This window comes from Primulina tabacum, chromosome 12 (assembly GCF_025594145.1).
Source record: "Primulina tabacum isolate GXHZ01 chromosome 12, ASM2559414v2, whole genome shotgun sequence".
Classification (NCBI taxonomy): Eukaryota; Viridiplantae; Streptophyta; class Magnoliopsida; order Lamiales; family Gesneriaceae; genus Primulina; species Primulina tabacum.
This window is the reverse complement of record NC_134561.1, coordinates 38,072,109-38,089,204: the sequence shown is the minus strand read 5'-3', so window position 1 is coordinate 38,089,204 and position 17,096 is coordinate 38,072,109. Positions and strand designations below refer to the sequence as shown.

Sequence of the window (17,096 nt, the reverse complement as noted above, 5' to 3'; positions counted from 1 at the left end):
ACGAAACCAAGTGTGGCTCAACGATAGCATCTGGAAGATGTCACCTACACAAAATACAATTCAGTTTTCCCAAAACTTAGATATGAAATATGCATACTATAATTTAATTTCACAATAGAAAGTATGTGAGTTGATGGCAAATTAGCATTCAAGTTAGATAGGCCAACCAATTTTTAGGTATGTTATACAGACCTGACAAGGCTAGCCTGAAACCCGCGATTTGCGGGGCAGGCCAACTCGGAAGATCTAACCTATTTTGATGATTCTAATTCATGCCAGCCTCTTTAAGATTGTGTTTTTGGATGAAATGCTTTTGAATTAACAAAGAGATCAGCAAATGGAAAATACGGGAAATAGGCTGAAATGCTACAAATGAATCAATAGGAGGTTGTCAGTCAGTGTTAGTAGATTACATTAAAGAACATCTCCTAACTCGTGTCAAGACAAACTAGAATTTCAATATCTACAAATGCTTTGACACCTAATTCAGCCATTTGCAAACAATCCTCCATGAAATAACGCCGTTTCGACATCACCCACCATCATTGTCTCAAAAGGCTTCAAAAATTTGTGCCTGCAGAACACGAAGTCGACACCAATTCCTATCAAACTAAAGAAATGAAACTTTTCAATGTAGCAAAATGTACATTATAATAAGATCCTTGTAATTCTTTGCAGCTCCTCGCATATATAAAAGGAATGTTCTGTGAATTTAAACAATTGCCGAGCATTTCATGATAACTTGCAATTTTTTTTCCTTTTGGGTGTGTTTGAAAGACAGGGAAACAAGACATGAACTCACATTATTCCTGTTTTTCATGCTGACGGCTTGGGGAGTCGGAACTGGAATCAAAGCCAAAACACTTGAAAAGTGCTTCCTTTGCTAGACCGAGATAGCTGCAAGGATGGTTTGGATGTCGGAAAATCCTCGAGAATATTGAATCTTTCCCTGAAGGTTCTTCTACAATTTGATCTTCATCTCTACCAGTCCCTCCACTTGTTCCGGCATCCCTCCTAACCCTCATGTCATCCACCTACCAGGATAACAGCTTTAGCATGGTGTATTATCCCATCAAATCAAATCCAATCAAATCAAATTAACATAAATATCTACAAGAACTACTAACTATCATCTACTTATCAAGATAGACTCAATGAGTGCAAATGAGTTTTCTTTACGAGCAAATTTATCAAACTCAAACTAATTTGTTCCAGTTTTTTTTCCTATGCCTCATCAGCCGCTTGTAAACTTAACATGTACAATGATATCATAAACTAGGTTCAAAACCAGGATCTGCCCTAATAAAATGAGGCTTGAAAATAGCAGTATGCATGTATTCGGCTCAATCCGACTTCTTTACATCCTAATATAAAGATCATACAGTAGAACGAACATCTTAATCATTTATCTTTGAGAGGGTACTCGAACAAATTCAGATCGATACATTCAGGTCACCAACATAATTACGCAAGCTTAATTCTCCAAAGTTAAATATTCAACATAGATATGGAATTCCTTAATTTGCAGGAAATAAAAAATTAATAACCAGAATGATCTTAAAATAACAAACTATTTCGATAATGTATGCTACTTGACCGGGCAGCTAGATTAGTTTGATCAAAATCTCAAAGTTCTCTTCCGAGGCATTTACTCAGCTGGCTAGAGCATTACTTTTAGGCTCTAGCAAAACTATGGTATTTTAAGCATCATGACCAGCACCTCCCAGCTGTGCATTATATTCACAAAAAAATGAATATTTTTCAACCTTGGAACATAATCTTTCTTCTAACTCAAACTTCATCAGTTTTCTCAGAGAAATTCAAAGTTTTAACTCATTCTGCTTAATTAAAAATTCAGGGGACGCTAGACATCCTTCTTATGCATAAATACCACCAAATATAGAGAAGAGAGGACAAAACTCATTTTTTAATTAGTCTCCGAAAAATTATTATTCTCGAGAAGTTAGATCCCCGACACATAAATAACCAGCCAAAAGTTTTTGCTCACTCGAAGTAGCAATAAGCTTCTTGAATTGTTCTTAGAAAAAATCCTCGAAGTATTATAAAAAGGAGACTGTAATAAATAAATTCAGGATTTTGACTCCATGTTAGGCCATCTAGCCAAGTGGAGAGCTCAAACACAAACACAAAAGCCTAGAGTTATTATAGGTAGGATAACCCTCAAGTTTATCGGTCCCTCTTAATTACTTGCGGAGCTAATCTATCACAACCTCGGACCACCGTAGCCCGCTCTAAATGATTTTTATTTGCTGCCTTAATCCAGTTCACAATGTGACCCAATTGTAACATTTTCTCGAATCATCCCTTGCACTGAGTTGACTATCACAAAAGCAAAGCAAACCCAAATTCATTAGCCCCCACTTTTTCGAGATAATTGATCAATTTTGTAGGATATCGCAATCACAATCTTTTACACAGCTAAAGAGGGCATAATCAGCAAGAAAACCTACCATCAAGTAACATATTTTCCTTAACCACAAATCAAGAATACAAATGGCGACCTCATAATGCTCGAATGTTTTCCCCAAACCATCAAATAAAACTGCCAAAACAAAAGAAAATGATAATCACCTAACCTTGGATTTCCTATTGGAAGAACTGGGTTTACTGAGATGGGTTGGGACGGCAGTGGCGGAGTAAGTTGACGGCGAAGCAGCTGTGGCGGAATACGGGCTGATAGAATCATCTGACGTGAAGACAGTGAACCCAAAAAAGAGGAGCATGACGAGAAGAACTGTAACAATAAGATGGATCCATATCAGCCATGGGATTTTGAAGCTTTGTATGATAAATTCATCTACAAACTGCTCCATTCCCCCGTCAACTCCAATAAATTCAATTGAATTCTACAAAGTAAACGGGGAAAACATCGAAAGAAAACAAGAAACAAAGAAAGTAATCAAAGGTAAGTGTGAGGGAGAAGCGGAGAAGAGAAGGATTTGACAGCAGACCGGTGAATATTATAAAATTATTTTTAAAAGTTAATTACTTTACTATTTGAATCTATGTTTTCAGACCATTTTTAATAGAATAATTTAATATTTATTTCATTTTCATAGATGTTTTGAGTTAAATATTAAGAGTAGGTCTCCTGTGAATTGATTTTACGAATCTTTATCTGTAAAACGGGTAACCCTATTAATATTCACAATAAAAAATAATACTCCTAGCATTAAAAGTAATATTTTTTCATTGATGACCCAAATAATAGATATGTCTCACAAAATACGACCGTGAGATCGTCTCACACAAGTTTTTGTCTAATATTAATCAAGTCGTCGTATGTTTCAAATCAATTGATCAACTTAAAATTAATCTTAATTAATTTTTTTAAAAAAACTTTATAGTTGTGTTTAAAATAAAATAATTTGTGTATTTCTACTTATAAATCCTTTTAATACTCGATTCTAACATTTATTTATTGTGATGTATGGTTAAGAACTAAGGTAGTGCCCAATTATTATAATTTAAATGGAAACCAAAAAGTTATTATTACTATTGATTAAATTAAATTATAAATAAGTTTATTTAGCCCAATGAGGAGCCCAAATACTTTAAAAACCCCATAAACTCTAATTAATATATATATATATATATATATATACACACACGAACCGGTTTCACGGTTCGGATTAGTTCTAAGGTTTTATCCAAGAAACTGAAACTGATTTTGAACCGATCCAAGACTTTTTGGGTCCCGAATCGGCTCGGTTAAGCAAATATATATATAACACAAAGAAGAGGCATATTTAGTTAAGGCAAAAACTTGTGTGAGACGATTTCACGGGTCGTATTTGTGAGACGGATCTCTTATTTGTGTCATTCATAAAAAAATATTACTTTTTATGTTAAGAATATTACTTTTTATTGTGAATATCGGTAGGGTTGACCCGTCTCACAGATAAAGATCCGTGAGACTGTCTCATAAGAGACCTACTCGTTAGTTAAAAAATATTATTTTAAAAGCATTAATTTTTTATGGAGTAGTAAAGCATTTTAAATTAATTATATTTGTTTTGCCCTTCATATGTAATTAATGATCTGAAGTTGCTGTATACCGCTTGTAATGTGAGATATTCTGATTTTTTTAGGAAATATTCTGATTTTTTTTTGTTAAATAATTGTTTAGTATATCTAATATTCTATTATCTATACAGTGGTGGAGCCAGAAATATGATTCTACCCGGACTAGAATTTTAAACCGTAGAATCTTTTAATATTTTAAATTGATCTACTCGGGCTACTATCATATTATTCCAAAAACTATACAAAATTTACATATAAATTTTTTTAAAAAAATTGGCCCGGGTACATACGTATGTGCCTCCGCCTCTGTATCTATACGTACTCTTTTATCTCCTATTTCATTTTCAGATTTCTAGAGTCCGAATATAACGGAAATCAGATTGTATCGTTAATTTTAGATGATTGAAGATGTGAATCCAGGGTGAACAACACATTTGAATAACGAAGATGGTAGCTTCAAATACATGTTTTTGGCATACCATGCATGTATCGCATGATTTACTTATACGAGGAAGAAGATAGTTGTTGATTGTGAGTATTTGAATGATAGGCAGTACACAAGATAGAAACCACCATCAATATCTTATTGCTCGGGTAGTTGTCGATTCAAAAAGCGAAGCATCTTGGACTTGGTTTTTGGAAAATTACTTGAATTGTATCACACAATTGTTATTTTCATAAACAATTTTTAATAGAGTATAAACGATATTTTAAATTGCGATTTATCTACTAAATTCAAAGAAAAATATAATTCAGTGAATAAATGAAAACAATCAATTAAAATGAATGTTAATAATCAATTGGAAATGAATTTGTTGGGAATCATGGTTCACCAACCTAGCATTAATTCATATAATTAAATTCGACATTTATTCATACTTTTAACAGAATTCTCTAAATTATTAGCACATTCTATCAGGATATGCTAAACTAACTCAACACGCTGAAATAATTAAATGTATTCTAATATCTATCAAAAGTGAATACATTCATGATTTATAGAATCTCGTAGCTTTTGATCTATTAGACTAGTACTATCAACATGTATTCAATTTCATATATCTATATAAATTTTAAATCCACGAATTATATTAGTCGTTCTTATTACAAACTATTATTTCGACTCCATACACAATATAAAATATTATCAAAGTCAGCTACACATTAATTATTAAAAAAAAAAAACACACACACACACAATCAAGTATGAATCAAATGTCGAATAGTTAGATAAAACAACATCTCGGAGTAGGACATCTTAAAATCCCAACAAATAAAAGAGTTCAGCCACTAAGCATCATCATGAAATTATCAAAACCAAAATTAAACAATATTTCTTAATTAAAGATGAAAGGAAACGTAACTTGCATTGAAAAACACAATTCCTTAAATTTTTTTTTTTGATAAGATATTGCATAAGAGTTTTGTCTTTCTAAAATATTGAGTTTCTTAAACTCTAGTTTTGATCTTTTTTGTTTAAAAGAATTTGTTTTCTAACGAAAGACTACTTCTTTATCGTTTAAAAATTTATTCAAGAAATACTATTAAGATCAACATAAACCTATATATATTGGAGTATAATTGTTGCACCAAAGAAAAACGAGATGTGCGAGATACGAGATAAAAAAGAAAGATTTCTTTGAAGAAATCGCAAAGAAGAAGCATCGATGTTTCACTATGTTGTCGTGACGTATTGGAGATATTTGAAGACAACACCCTTATAAAATGTTGATTGAAGAATTGTTTTGTTGCTCCAAATTTGAGCCACATAGATTTGTATTTTTGTGTTTGGTTATTTTTTACTGATATTTTAAGATGCAATTTACTTCTTTGACTTGTTAAGGATGATAGTTTTTCGTTTCTTCACTAGTATTAGTTTTGTAAAATCGATTTCTTTTCTAGTGATTATTTTGCCTTGAGACATCGCACAAATACATAATTAGCTATGTGTTACTTTTAGTTATTTATTTGTACGTTATATTATTATGTTGTATGGTGTCACATGGTTACAACATCCGAGACAACATTTATATCTGATACACACAATCTTAACATTATGTTAAACAAATACTTTCAAAAGATATAAAAAGAAGAACGAGAACCAGGAGTCGTTGCAAGAAATCTTCACTTCGTGCTCGGTTCCTCGACTCTGGATTGTCCCTCTTGTATGCGGCTGCTCTCCAAGATGATAAAATCTCTCAAAAGTGTTGAATGAATGCCCTAAAACTCGAATGTTAGGCTTTCCATATAGGTAGCCATAAAAAAATATTAAACAAATCAACCAAAATAATTTTCATATTGGGACCGTGCTGGGAATGCCAAGTTCATCCATCCTAGCGCTAGATGCTCGACTTCTTGTTCTATTTTTTTTTTCGAGTGTGCTAGGGCAGCCAAGTTCATCCACTGCAGCACGAGCTCTACGCAAAGTTCTCTTTTTCAATTCCGCAAACGCGCTAGTGCTGTCAAGTTCATCCGCCCTAGTGCACCGTGATCGAATTTCTTCGTTATTTTCTTCATTTGCGTGCCGGAGGGTCAAGTTCATCCACCCTAGCGTTGCTTCCTCGAATTTAGGCTCTTAATTCCTCTTTTCTTGATAAAGTCTCTACAAATCCACCCAAACACGTGATGGACAACCAACATACATTATATAAAATAAAAAGAACTAAAAATAAACGTAACATTAATAAAACATACAAGAATGAGACTCAAAATGACATAATAAAACACGTAAAAATCACATACATCAATGAGCTAGTTTTATTTTTGATAGGTATAAAATAATCATCAATGGTCTTGCCTTTGTGTAAAAGCAAGCACGACACTGGCGTTGCATGTGGCATCTTGGACAAAACTTCAAGTCAAGGACGAAGTTCAAGGTAGGTGGAATTGCATTGTTTATGCGAGCTGCTAAAGCTTATAGGCAAGTTGAGTTTGATGAATTATACAAATAGAAGAAAAACAGCTATCTAGGTATCAGAAAATATGCAGAGGCATAATTGATCGAGAAAAATGAGCAAGAAAATATTTTCTTGGTCTCCATATAACATTATGAAAACTAATGGACCAATGCCAAATTGGTGTTTGCGCGCGAGTTACCAATGATTCCTTTGTTGGATGCTATTCAAAACCTTATATCACCGTGGTTTAATAATCACCGCAAATTTGTTGTTGCTTCAACACGACATCTTACTCCATGGGCTGAGACGACAATGGAAGTTTTTCAGATGAATAATTTTCAACTGCAATAATATGTACACGGAAATCTATCAATATCAAAAACTCGACAACGATATATTCTTCAATCTTCCATCTAACTCTACAACTGCATCATGACCAGCTCCAGTGTTGTGGTATTCAATTGCACGAATTGACTCCAGAATACCCAAGAAAAATGATAAATCGGAGATAGAAAAAGAGGAAAACAAACAAATTAATTATAGAAAAATGACACTGATACATAAAACGTTATAAATAATATAAACATTTCAAATTTCATCAAATATAATAAATAATTTAAAACTCGCCAACTATATATAAATCATCTCAAAATTCATCAACCATACATAAACTATTAAAATAATATAATAAAAATGTAAAATAAAACTGACTAGGCACTAGCTAGCTCTCCCCACTCCAACCTACAACCCAAACGGGTCGGCTCGTCTAGATCCACATTCAAACGAGCCACTAAACTAGTAACGCAACCCGCCTTCAAACCATTGATAATTATTCAGGCTTGCTTCGCTCGACCACTGCTCTTATTCCCTATTCCTTCTTGTGCCCTCAGCGTAACTAGAAATTTTTCGTCTGCTGGCTGAAAGTTTATTATTTTTTTGAGTGGGGCCAAATTTTATTTTGATCAAATATAATGGTAAAAACCAATAATAATATGCTACATATATATATGTCAACTTACTGAATGAAATGCAGCACACTAAAAAATGTTCAATAAATGTTTAATAGAATATTACTTGAAGTGGGCATACAACTTTTCCAGCAAATAAAACTTTGTGTATCGAAATAATCAATCGAACCAAATTAAATCGAAAATTTTGATTTGATTAGAACGAGAGTTCGGTTGTGTTTTTTTAAAAGATAGATCAATTCAGTTTAATCGGTTCAATTTTTGGTTTTTAATTTTAAAAATCGGTTAAATCAATTAAACCGGTATACATTTATTTATTTATAATAATTTTATTATTGGACTTATTTTCACTTTCAAATTTCAATTCTTAATGTGTGTGTGTGTGTGTGTGTGTGTGTTTGGGCAATGGGTTTAAACAACACCCAATCTTTTTATTCCTAAACCAACAAGAAAACCGACCCAACACCCAACTTCATCCTCTTCGTCTGTCGACTCTCCATCGTTCTGATTTTTCTTCATTGTTGCCCTTAACCTAACTTTCGAACCAACGGACGAGAGCTCGATTCTCGTGAGAGGTAATTTTTTTTTCCCATTATTTTGATTATCGTTTTTTCTCATGTTTCATATACTGCTCGATTTACTATGAGATTTTATTCAGTTTTAAGTTTTCCATTTATTCAGATTTATTCAGTTTTGAGTTTTCCACTAATTTATTGGCAACAATAAAGTTCAATGGTAAATGACCCAACTCGATTTAATTCTGCTGGCATGTGTTTGGATGGTTGGAAATGGTTTGATTGGTTGACAGATTACATTTGAGCATACAACAAAATCACTTGTCAGAAAAATATCTGATAATTGTGAGTGAACATATTTTATGAAATGAATATTGCAAGTTCTCTTGGTTTTTTTTTTTTGAAAAATATATGATAATCGTGCTTCTGTTACTCAGTGATATGGCGATACCACAGGAGCTGTATCCAAGTGAAGAGGACTACCTTTACGAAGAAGAAGTGCTCCGCAACCCGAATAGCGTCAAACTTTGGTGGCGGTATTTAATTGCCCGCGTAGAAGCCCCTTTCAGAAAGCGTGCCATTATTTATGAGCGAGCTCTCAAGGCGTTGCCAGGAAGCTACAAGCTTTGGCACGCATACCTCCGGGAACGCCTTGAGCTAGTTAGGAATCTGCCTATTAATCACTCACAGTACCAAACCTTGAACAACACGTTCGAGCGAGCTCTGGCGACAATGCATAAGATGCCTCGCATTTGGATAATGTATTTGCAGTCATTGACTCGTCAGAAGTTGATTTCCAAGACGCGGCACACCTTTGATAGAGCTTTGTGCGCTCTCCCAGTTACCCAACATGATAGGGTTTGGGAACATTATTTAGTATTTGTTTCACAGAAGGGTGTACCTGTTGAAACTTCATTGAGAGTGTACAGGAGGTACTTGAAGTATGACCCGAGTCATATTGAGGAATTTATTGAGTTTTTGGTTAATTCAGAGTTGTGGCAGGAAGCTTCAGAGAGGCTGGCAGGGGTGTTGAATGACGATCAATTTTACTCTCTAAAGGGGAAGACAAAGCACAGGTTGTGGCTGGAATTGTGCGACCTGTTGACACAACATGCTAGTGAGGTATCAGGGTTGAATGTGGATGCAATAATTCGGGGAGGAATTAAGAAATTTACGGATGAGGTTGGCAGACTTTGGACATCATTGGCGGATTATTATATTAGGAGGGGATTACTGGAGAAGGCCAGAGATATTTTTGAGGAAGGCATGACTACAGTGATTACGGTGAGGGATTTTAGTGTTATATTTGATGCATATTCTCAGTTTGAAGAGAGTATGTTGTCCATTAAGATGGAAAATATGGATCTTAGTGATGACGAGGATAACGAGGAGAATGAAAATGAAGAGAAGGAAAAGGAGGAGGTGGATGATAGGTTGGATTTTGAGAAGTTGAAGAAGAGCATTGACACATTTTGGTTGAAGGATGACAAGGATGTGGATATGAGGTTGGCAAGGTTGGAGTATCTGATGGATAGGAGACCAGAGTTAGCTAACAGTGTGCTCTTGAGGCAAAATCCTCATAATGTAGAGCAGTGGCACCGGAGGGTTAAGCTCTTTGAAGGGAACCCCACGAAGCAAATTTTGACTTACACGGAGGCAGTGAGGACAGTAGATCCGATGAAGGCTGTTGGGAAGCCGCATACTTTGTGGGTTGCATTTGCTAAGTTGTACGAGAGTCACCGAGATGTTGCTAATGCCCGGGTGATTTTTGACAAGGCAGTACAGGTCAATTTTAAGGCTGTGGACCATCTGGCCAGTATTTGGTGTGAATGGGCGGAGATGGAGCTCAGGCACAAAAATTTTAAGGTTGCACTAGATTTGATGCGTCGAGCTACTGCAGAGCCATCAGTTGAGGTCAAGAGAAGAGGTAATATCTCCCAGTTGTTTGCAATTTTCTGTTTTGCTTGTTTGGTCTAGTAATATGGTTAATTATCTCTGTTATTTTGTTTTGGTGTATATTTTTTTCTTAAAAGTGGTGGTTAGATTATGCTATATAGTTGCGAAGTTATAGGTCTATCATATTTTTTCAAACTTCCAAGAGCAGCTGCAATGTGTTCTTTTTGTTAATCGCAGTATCGCACTCATTTGATAATTTCTTCTAGGACACGAGGAAATTACCTCGTCATAACAACTTGTAGCAAAGTTTGAGAGAATAATTACAGTGTACAAGCACCACACTTATGAACTTCAATTTTGTATTTAGAAGAGAGAGGATTTAGAAAATAATGAAGCTGGTGAAAATGTGCGATTATGTGAAGAATGTGAGGTGGCACATCTAAATGTATGGGAACACCAAGTATTGGGTTGCACTTTGTAATACCTAGACTAAGACCTCAAAAAGCCTATGCTGGGTATCCAAATTGGATTATCAATCTGTTGTTTTGTTAGATTCGTCAAAAGGATGAATTATCTCTCAGTTGTAAATAATATTTTTATTAATAAATTTCAACTCTTACCGAAAAAATGAAATAGCAAAGTACGCAGAATATTCTTTTTCACATTTGCGCTGCCATCTATGTTGGCTTCTTGTTCTATCAATTGCAATCTTGAATATTTGTTCTCTCGTTTATGCAGTGGCTGCTGATGGCAACAAACCGGTGCAAATTATGCTTCACAAGTCTCTTAAGCTTTGGACGTTCTATGTGGATTTGGAGGAAAGCTTGGGTAGTCTGGAGTCAACTCGTGCAGTTTACGAAAGAGTATTAGATTTGAGAATAGCCACACCCCAAATTATTATAAACTATTCAATGCTCTTAGAAGTAAGTTGGGAATTCTGTTGTGGTATTGCTTCCTTTCTTCTCTACCTTTACCCTTCAAATTATGGTTGTCTGACAAATTTATTTTCACATGAGATTTTCCCAGGATAACAAGTACTTTGAAGATGCTTTTAAGGTTTATGAGAGAGGTGTGAAGATTTTCAAATACCCCCATGTGAAAGATATCTGGGTCACTTACCTTTCAAAGTTTGTCAAGAGATATGGGAAATCAAAGCTAGAACGTGCACGAGAGTTATTTGAGCATGCTGTTGAAATGGTATGTCCATTTAATTATTTTCTTCGACTATGATAATTTTATGTGTATTGGTGAGTGGTGTTTTGCATTTATTTTAACTAATTTTTTATGATCAACGAAAATGTGAGCCAGAGGATTCAGAGTGAAGTTTCGTGGTTATTTGATTTTTTTTTATTTTTATTGAAATGTGTATTAGAACCTTGATAGCATAGTGACCATCACAATTGAGATATCCGGCCACCGGATTGGACATTGCAAAGTAAAACTGACACAAATTTAGAATATAAGTCTTTCAAAATTCCTGGGAATTAAATGTATCATTGTAACTTTACTGGAGATTAGCCAGAGCTAAAACTTATCAGGGGATATTTTCAGATTTGATTTTGTTTTATTTTATTAAAGAACTGATGTATCATGCAAAGATCTATTTGAACGATCTGAAATTCAGTCATATGCTGATTGCAGTGTCTTTCTACTAGATAGAATGGTTAATAATTCATGAAATTTTGAGGGTGCTGGAGCAACATTTATTGATGAGTTTGTTGGTGGTTATATTTTTTTGATGTCCTTACCCTTGCTGATTACTGTATCTAGCCATGTTAGATCATTTCCCTAATTAAATCGTCTATATATGGTTGTTGTGTCTGTTTATTAGCTTGCAGGAAAACTTTTAATCATAAATAAACCTTACTGTTTGTTTTCCTTTACTATGATGGTTTTTCTTTACTAGTGCATCATTGTTTGGCATATTTCTTTATAAATTTACTTGCTAAATATGTTCCACATAACCAGGCACCTGCAGAAGCAGTGAAACCTCTGTATCTTCAATATGCAAAGCTAGAAGAAGACTTTGGTCTGGCTAAAAGAGCAATGAGAGTATACGATCAGGCAACAAAAGCTGTCCCTGCTAATGAAAAAATGGGCATGTATGAAATATACATAGCCCGTGCTGCTGAAATATTTGGTGTACCGAAAACGCGAGAGATTTATGAACAAGCAATAGAATCTGGCCTCCCTGACAAAGATGTCAAGGTCATGTGTTCGAAGTATGCGGAGCTTGAGAGAAGCCTCGGAGAAATTGACCGCAGTCGTGCATTATATAAACATGCTTCACAGTTTGCTGACCCTAGATCTGACCCTGACTTCTGGAATAAGTGGCACGAGTTTGAAGTGCAGCATGGAAATGAAGATACTTTCCGAGAGATGCTCCGAGTTAAAAGAAGTGTTTCTGCAAGCTATAGCCAGGTAGAAGTTATGCTAAGATGGCTATTATTTTTCAGTTTTTTTTGTTTCTCTGCGCCTCATAAATTTTTTTCGAGCCATATCCCTAATTCTTCTAGTTCCCATTTCAGACACATTATATCCTTCCAGAGTATTTGATGCAAAAGGATCAAATGCAGACCCTTGATGAGGCAAAGGACGTACTAAAGAAAGCTGGTGTCGATGATGATGAAATGGCTGCCCTCGAAAGGCAGTTAGTCCCCACTCTCAACGATGCCAAAGTTAAAGATAGTGGTAGACGATTAGGATTTGTCAGTGGGGGGATGCAAAATGAAGGCGAGTCCGTATCAAATAGGGAGGATATAGAGCTTCCAGAAGAAAGTGATTCTGAAGATGATGAGAAGGTTGAGATAGCGCAGAAAGATGTTCCAACAGCTGTGTTTGGAGGTCTGGTGCGGAAAAGAGAAGAATCCGATAAAGACGTGGAAGCTCCTGATTCAACTATTTCTGAAAGCAAAGATAATGATGCCCATCTTGGTGCCTTGGAGAGAATAAAAAGGATGAAGCGAGGTGCATAGTTGTTCGGGCTTCCTCTTCACTCTTTTCGGTATGAAATTATATGCTTAACCTTCAGCTGGATAACTGTCTTCCATTTGAGAATTAGTCTGTGCTTATTGTTGGGAATTTTTTTCTTTACTTCTCGCTATTGAGCTGAGTTGTATAATTTGCATTTCTCATTTTCCTTGATCTAGTAGAAGGGAATGCTTAACTTTTTCATTGCCAGGTTTTTTTGTGAATCTTTGGTAATAGATAAACGTTGTATGACTGAATTAATCTATTAATGTTGTTGCACCTCATTTACAAGAATACATAACTGGATTCCAAACAAGCAGGTGGTGTTAAAATTTAAAGGAAACCGGTAATGTGCATTTTTCCATGAATCCGGACTTTTCTGATTCCATATATGTAACTTTTTGGCGTTTGCTAAGTTTGATGACATCTATGATTTTACTTTTTGTAGTTGTAAATTTATGCCAAGTTACTGAATTAACCTACTTAATGTTGGTTCTCATTTCCAAGAATACGGACCTGGATTCGAATCAAAGCATGGTGTTGTTAAAAAAAGAAACCGGTAATGGGCATTTTTTCCATGAATCCGGGCTTCTTTTCAGCTTCCATACATCTAAATTTTTGGCGATTGCTGAGTTTGATGACATCTATGATTTTACTTTCTGTAGTTCTAAAATTTATGCCAAGTTACTAAGCTTCCAAGTTAACTAGAAGCCAGCATAAGCGAGATTGTGGTGAGTTGAGGAAAGAACAACGTTGTTGGAGGCCTTATCTGATGTCTCAGACTCTCAGTTATGTCAGATACGCTCTTCCACTGAAAACTCCTTGCACCAAGTTTAATAGGTAACAATTAATTTGCATTAGTTTACTATCTCCAAAATCCATAGCTTTTGTATTTCTTTATGTTGTCCAATGTAGTGATGATCTGTTCTTTAGTTGCTGGAAAAAATAGTAAACTACATTGAACCATCCAGACGGTCCGAAGAGGGACGAAGCATGGTGACAAGATTGAAAACAAAATTGTAAACATACGAAAGGATGGTAATGAACCTGGAAGAAAGGGATGAGAAGAATCACGAGAGATTGCACTACACAAGGAAAAATCGAGCCAGGGGCTGCTATCTGATCTAAGTTGATAAAAGCAATAGAAATGACACAAAAAATAGCAATCATAAAATAATTAACTTTCTCCTTTATACTCCTAAGCCTTCAATACATTGTCAATATGCATTAGTTTCAGGATATTCTTACGAGTTGAGTTGGGAGACTGAATTGAGGAGTCGTTCAATGTTAAGAGCTAATGAAGCTTAATCTATCGTGCGTGACATATCATTTTGGGGCAGAAATTGGGCAACAACTATAAATAGGCCATGATATGACATATCCCAAGGAAGGTTGTTGGTTATTGATCTCTCTAATATGAATGAAGAAAAGGAAAAACGAGCCGAGGCAGCAAAATGAAAATACAAAATATTGCCTAATGAATGATACTAGAAAAGGAAAAACGAGCCGATGACATAATAAACATTTTTCAACCCACCAAAATTTTTCACACCCAATCAAACAATCACACTTTGAAATATAAAATTCACTTTTGTTGTAACTTGAGAACTCAAGAATTCACTAAAAATATCAAAATAATGAGACACATGCAGTGTTAAAGTAAAAAACTCGTACTCCTAAAAAATGTTTTAGTTTGATGATCGTTCTTTTTTCATGAAATGCTCCATATGTTCGTCTTCCATACCCTTCTCCACTAAAGGTGGGAGGATTTTCATTTCAAAGGATAATTAGAAATGTTCTAGATCGTTTCATTTTTTCCATGAGTTCACTTCTCGCCAATTCACAATTAATTCATATAAGTTTGATCTCAAGTGCATCTAATGTCTCAAAATTTGATACAAAACTAGCTCGTGCCTAAATCCCTCAAATGCAATTACACTTCATCTCAATCAATTCAAGACGTAATGCAATCTCTTGATAAACAGAAAAAATTCTGAAAGTCAATTAGTGTGTCTGTAATTATAATTGCAGTGTCTAAAAAACAATCAGAAATTTTTTTCAAGATTTCGATGCTCGAGGATTAAATATTAAAGAACATGTTAAGTATTGTGATGTAAGACAAACAAACATCCCCCAAAACTTTTAATATCGACATTATCCTCAGTGTTCTATTACCACTTTAAAAAATATGCATCAAAGCATAAAATAAGCAGTAAATAAAAACTTCCATAACAAATTTGCACTCTTGAATAATCATCGGGGAGAGAGTCACAAGCTGCTGCATATACTCAACTGATAATCTTTTATCTTTAAAAAATTCCTCGGGATTTGAGCTAAGTCATTACTGAAAATTCAACACCTACAAAATAGAAGAAAAAAATATTTAAATTGAAAATAATTAAAGAAAAAAATAGATAGGAAAGTGAAAACTGGTTGCATTCAAGTAAGCACTAAATTGTTGTCTATGGCTCGACTATGTAGAAGCAGTCCTCAAAGAGCAATTGCCGCATATAGTAAATATCATACATTATTACATATGAGTCTTGATTATGTATACCCTCAAGCTTGACATGTGTAAAATTTCAATTCCTTAATTGTAATTATAACAAATAGTGTTCGTTATAGGATCCAACCACCATTTTATGTATTTACAGGTGTCGAGAAGGAGTTCAAGAAATCTGGCTGTATTTTATCCTAGAACTGGATTCTTTGAGATGGATCATACGAGCGTCTAACCAGATTTTATATCTAGCCGGACTTTCCAATCGCTCAAGTGTCTGACTAGATTCTTCGAGCTAGATTATTTTAGTAATCACACCGGACATTCCTATGGTCCAACCAGACTCTTCAAGATTTAGTGCATTTGGTCTTCGAGCTGGATTTCAGTAAATTCAAAGCAATCCTACCTACCACGTCGTTGATATCAAAAAAAAATTTTGACCAATCATGCACATGAACAAGGATATTAGAATATCATAATGTCTCCCAATAAGAGCGTGAATTATTGCAGTCTTATCTCTTTTTATATAAAGTATAAACTATTCAGAGTCTTAATTTTCATATTTGACGATGCACCAACAATATTTTAATGCAATGTACGATAAATCAAGAAAATACAAAGGAAAACTGATTTTACATCAGAAAAGTAAAATTTGAACGTTGCCAATGATTTGGACATTGAAGTCTAGTTCAACTATAAAAAGAGAGTGCCCTCAATCCTTCGAAGGTTACAGACATACACACAATAATGAACATAATTTGAAACAAGTTTGCAAATATTCTCTATCAAGCTCTCGAGCTCTCTTACTTGAAAAATTATCAAACAGCTCACTATCCTTCGTTTTCAAGTCTTTACAGATTATAAAGATCAAACAGGGCTTCCTACAACTTCAAAAGCAGTTGTTTGAAGGTTAACTACTTAGAGTTATCGAAAATTTGAATATAAAAATTCATACATTTTTATAGCTGTTTTGTTTGTTTGAGTTGTAATAGAATTTTCAATTTAGACAAGTGATAAGTCATAACTTAAAGTTGATTTGTACAAGTTGTAAAATCAAAATCTTGTAGTTCGTTTTTCCTAAATAGAAGAAGGAGAGACATAGAAAGATTAAGTCTTTGAACTTCAATAAAATCTATTGTATTTCTTATTTTTCTAGTTTGTACTGTTAAATGCTTAGTCACTTGATTATATTTTTCTCCAAATCCATCCAAAGGACTGTTCCACACTCTGAAAAATATTTTAAAATGGTGTAGCTAAATATGTCCGGCCGAAAAAATTATTTTTACAGTTAAAAATTGTTGAG

The 17,096-nt window shown here is 34.5% G+C and overlaps 2 protein-coding genes and 1 long non-coding RNA gene across 9 annotated transcripts; 1 reads left to right on the top strand and 2 right to left on the bottom strand.

Moving 5' to 3' along the window:
• Positions 1-356: 356 nt before the first annotated feature.
• LOC142521392 (uncharacterized) lies at positions 357-2,971 on the bottom strand. Of its 2 annotated transcripts, none has more exons than XM_075624597.1 (3): positions 2,598-2,971; positions 803-1,034; positions 357-602 (listed from the first exon to the last, which is right to left on the bottom strand). In XM_075624597.1, exons 1-2 carry the CDS (start codon positions 2,832-2,834, stop codon positions 804-806), a joined length of 468 nt encoding a protein of 155 aa, XP_075480712.1. In that variant the 5' UTR covers positions 2,835-2,971; the 3' UTR covers positions 357-602; position 803. The 2 variants fall into 2 exon arrangements, with proteins under 2 accessions (XP_075480712.1, XP_075480711.1); XM_075624596.1 differs by having other exon boundaries at positions 357-574; positions 2,598-2,970.
• A 5,364-nt stretch (positions 2,972-8,335) lies between these two features.
• LOC142520133 (uncharacterized) lies at positions 8,336-14,549 on the top strand. 6 transcript variants are annotated; one of them, XR_012813908.1, is made up of 8 exons: positions 8,336-8,487; positions 8,865-10,354; positions 11,062-11,246; positions 11,350-11,520; positions 12,292-12,744; positions 12,852-13,327; positions 13,801-13,852; positions 13,959-14,549. XR_012813908.1 is itself a non-coding variant. In XM_075623132.1 (7 exons), the coding sequence occupies exons 2-6, from the start codon at positions 8,869-8,871 to the stop codon at positions 13,296-13,298; spliced, it is 2,742 nt and encodes a 913-aa protein (XP_075479247.1). In that variant the 5' UTR covers positions 8,336-8,487; positions 8,865-8,868; the 3' UTR covers positions 13,299-13,327; positions 13,959-14,548. The 6 variants fall into 6 exon arrangements, 5 of the variants coding, with proteins under 5 accessions (XP_075479247.1, XP_075479248.1, XP_075479244.1 ...); XM_075623132.1 differs by lacking the exon at positions 13,801-13,852 and having other exon boundaries at positions 13,959-14,548; XM_075623133.1 differs by lacking the exon at positions 13,959-14,549 and having other exon boundaries at positions 13,801-13,929.
• LOC142520135 (uncharacterized) lies at positions 13,194-13,825 on the bottom strand. Its single transcript, XR_012813909.1, has 2 exons — positions 13,773-13,825; positions 13,194-13,555 (listed from the first exon to the last, which is right to left on the bottom strand). It is a non-coding gene; the product is annotated as an uncharacterized LOC142520135 (long non-coding RNA).
• Positions 14,550-17,096: the final 2,547 nt, after the last annotated feature.

Bases quoted from the DNA above. Each gene is read 5' to 3' on its own strand.
- LOC142521392 (XM_075624597.1), bottom strand. From the start codon at position 2,834: ATGGAGCAGTTTGTAGATGAATTTATCATACAAAGCTTCAAAATCCCA. The intron at 1,035-2,597 runs GTTAGGTGATTA...TTATCCTGGTAG, and splicing joins CTTCCAATAGGAAATCCAAG to GTGGATGACATGAGGGTTAG.
- LOC142520133 (XM_075623132.1), top strand. From the start codon at position 8,869: ATGGCGATACCACAGGAGCTGTATCCAAGTGAAGAGGACTACCTTTAC. The intron at 10,355-11,061 runs GTAATATCTCCC...TCGTTTATGCAG, and splicing joins AGTTGAGGTCAAGAGAAGAG to TGGCTGCTGATGGCAACAAA. The intron at 11,521-12,291 runs GTATGTCCATTT...CCACATAACCAG, and splicing joins TTGAGCATGCTGTTGAAATG to GCACCTGCAGAAGCAGTGAA.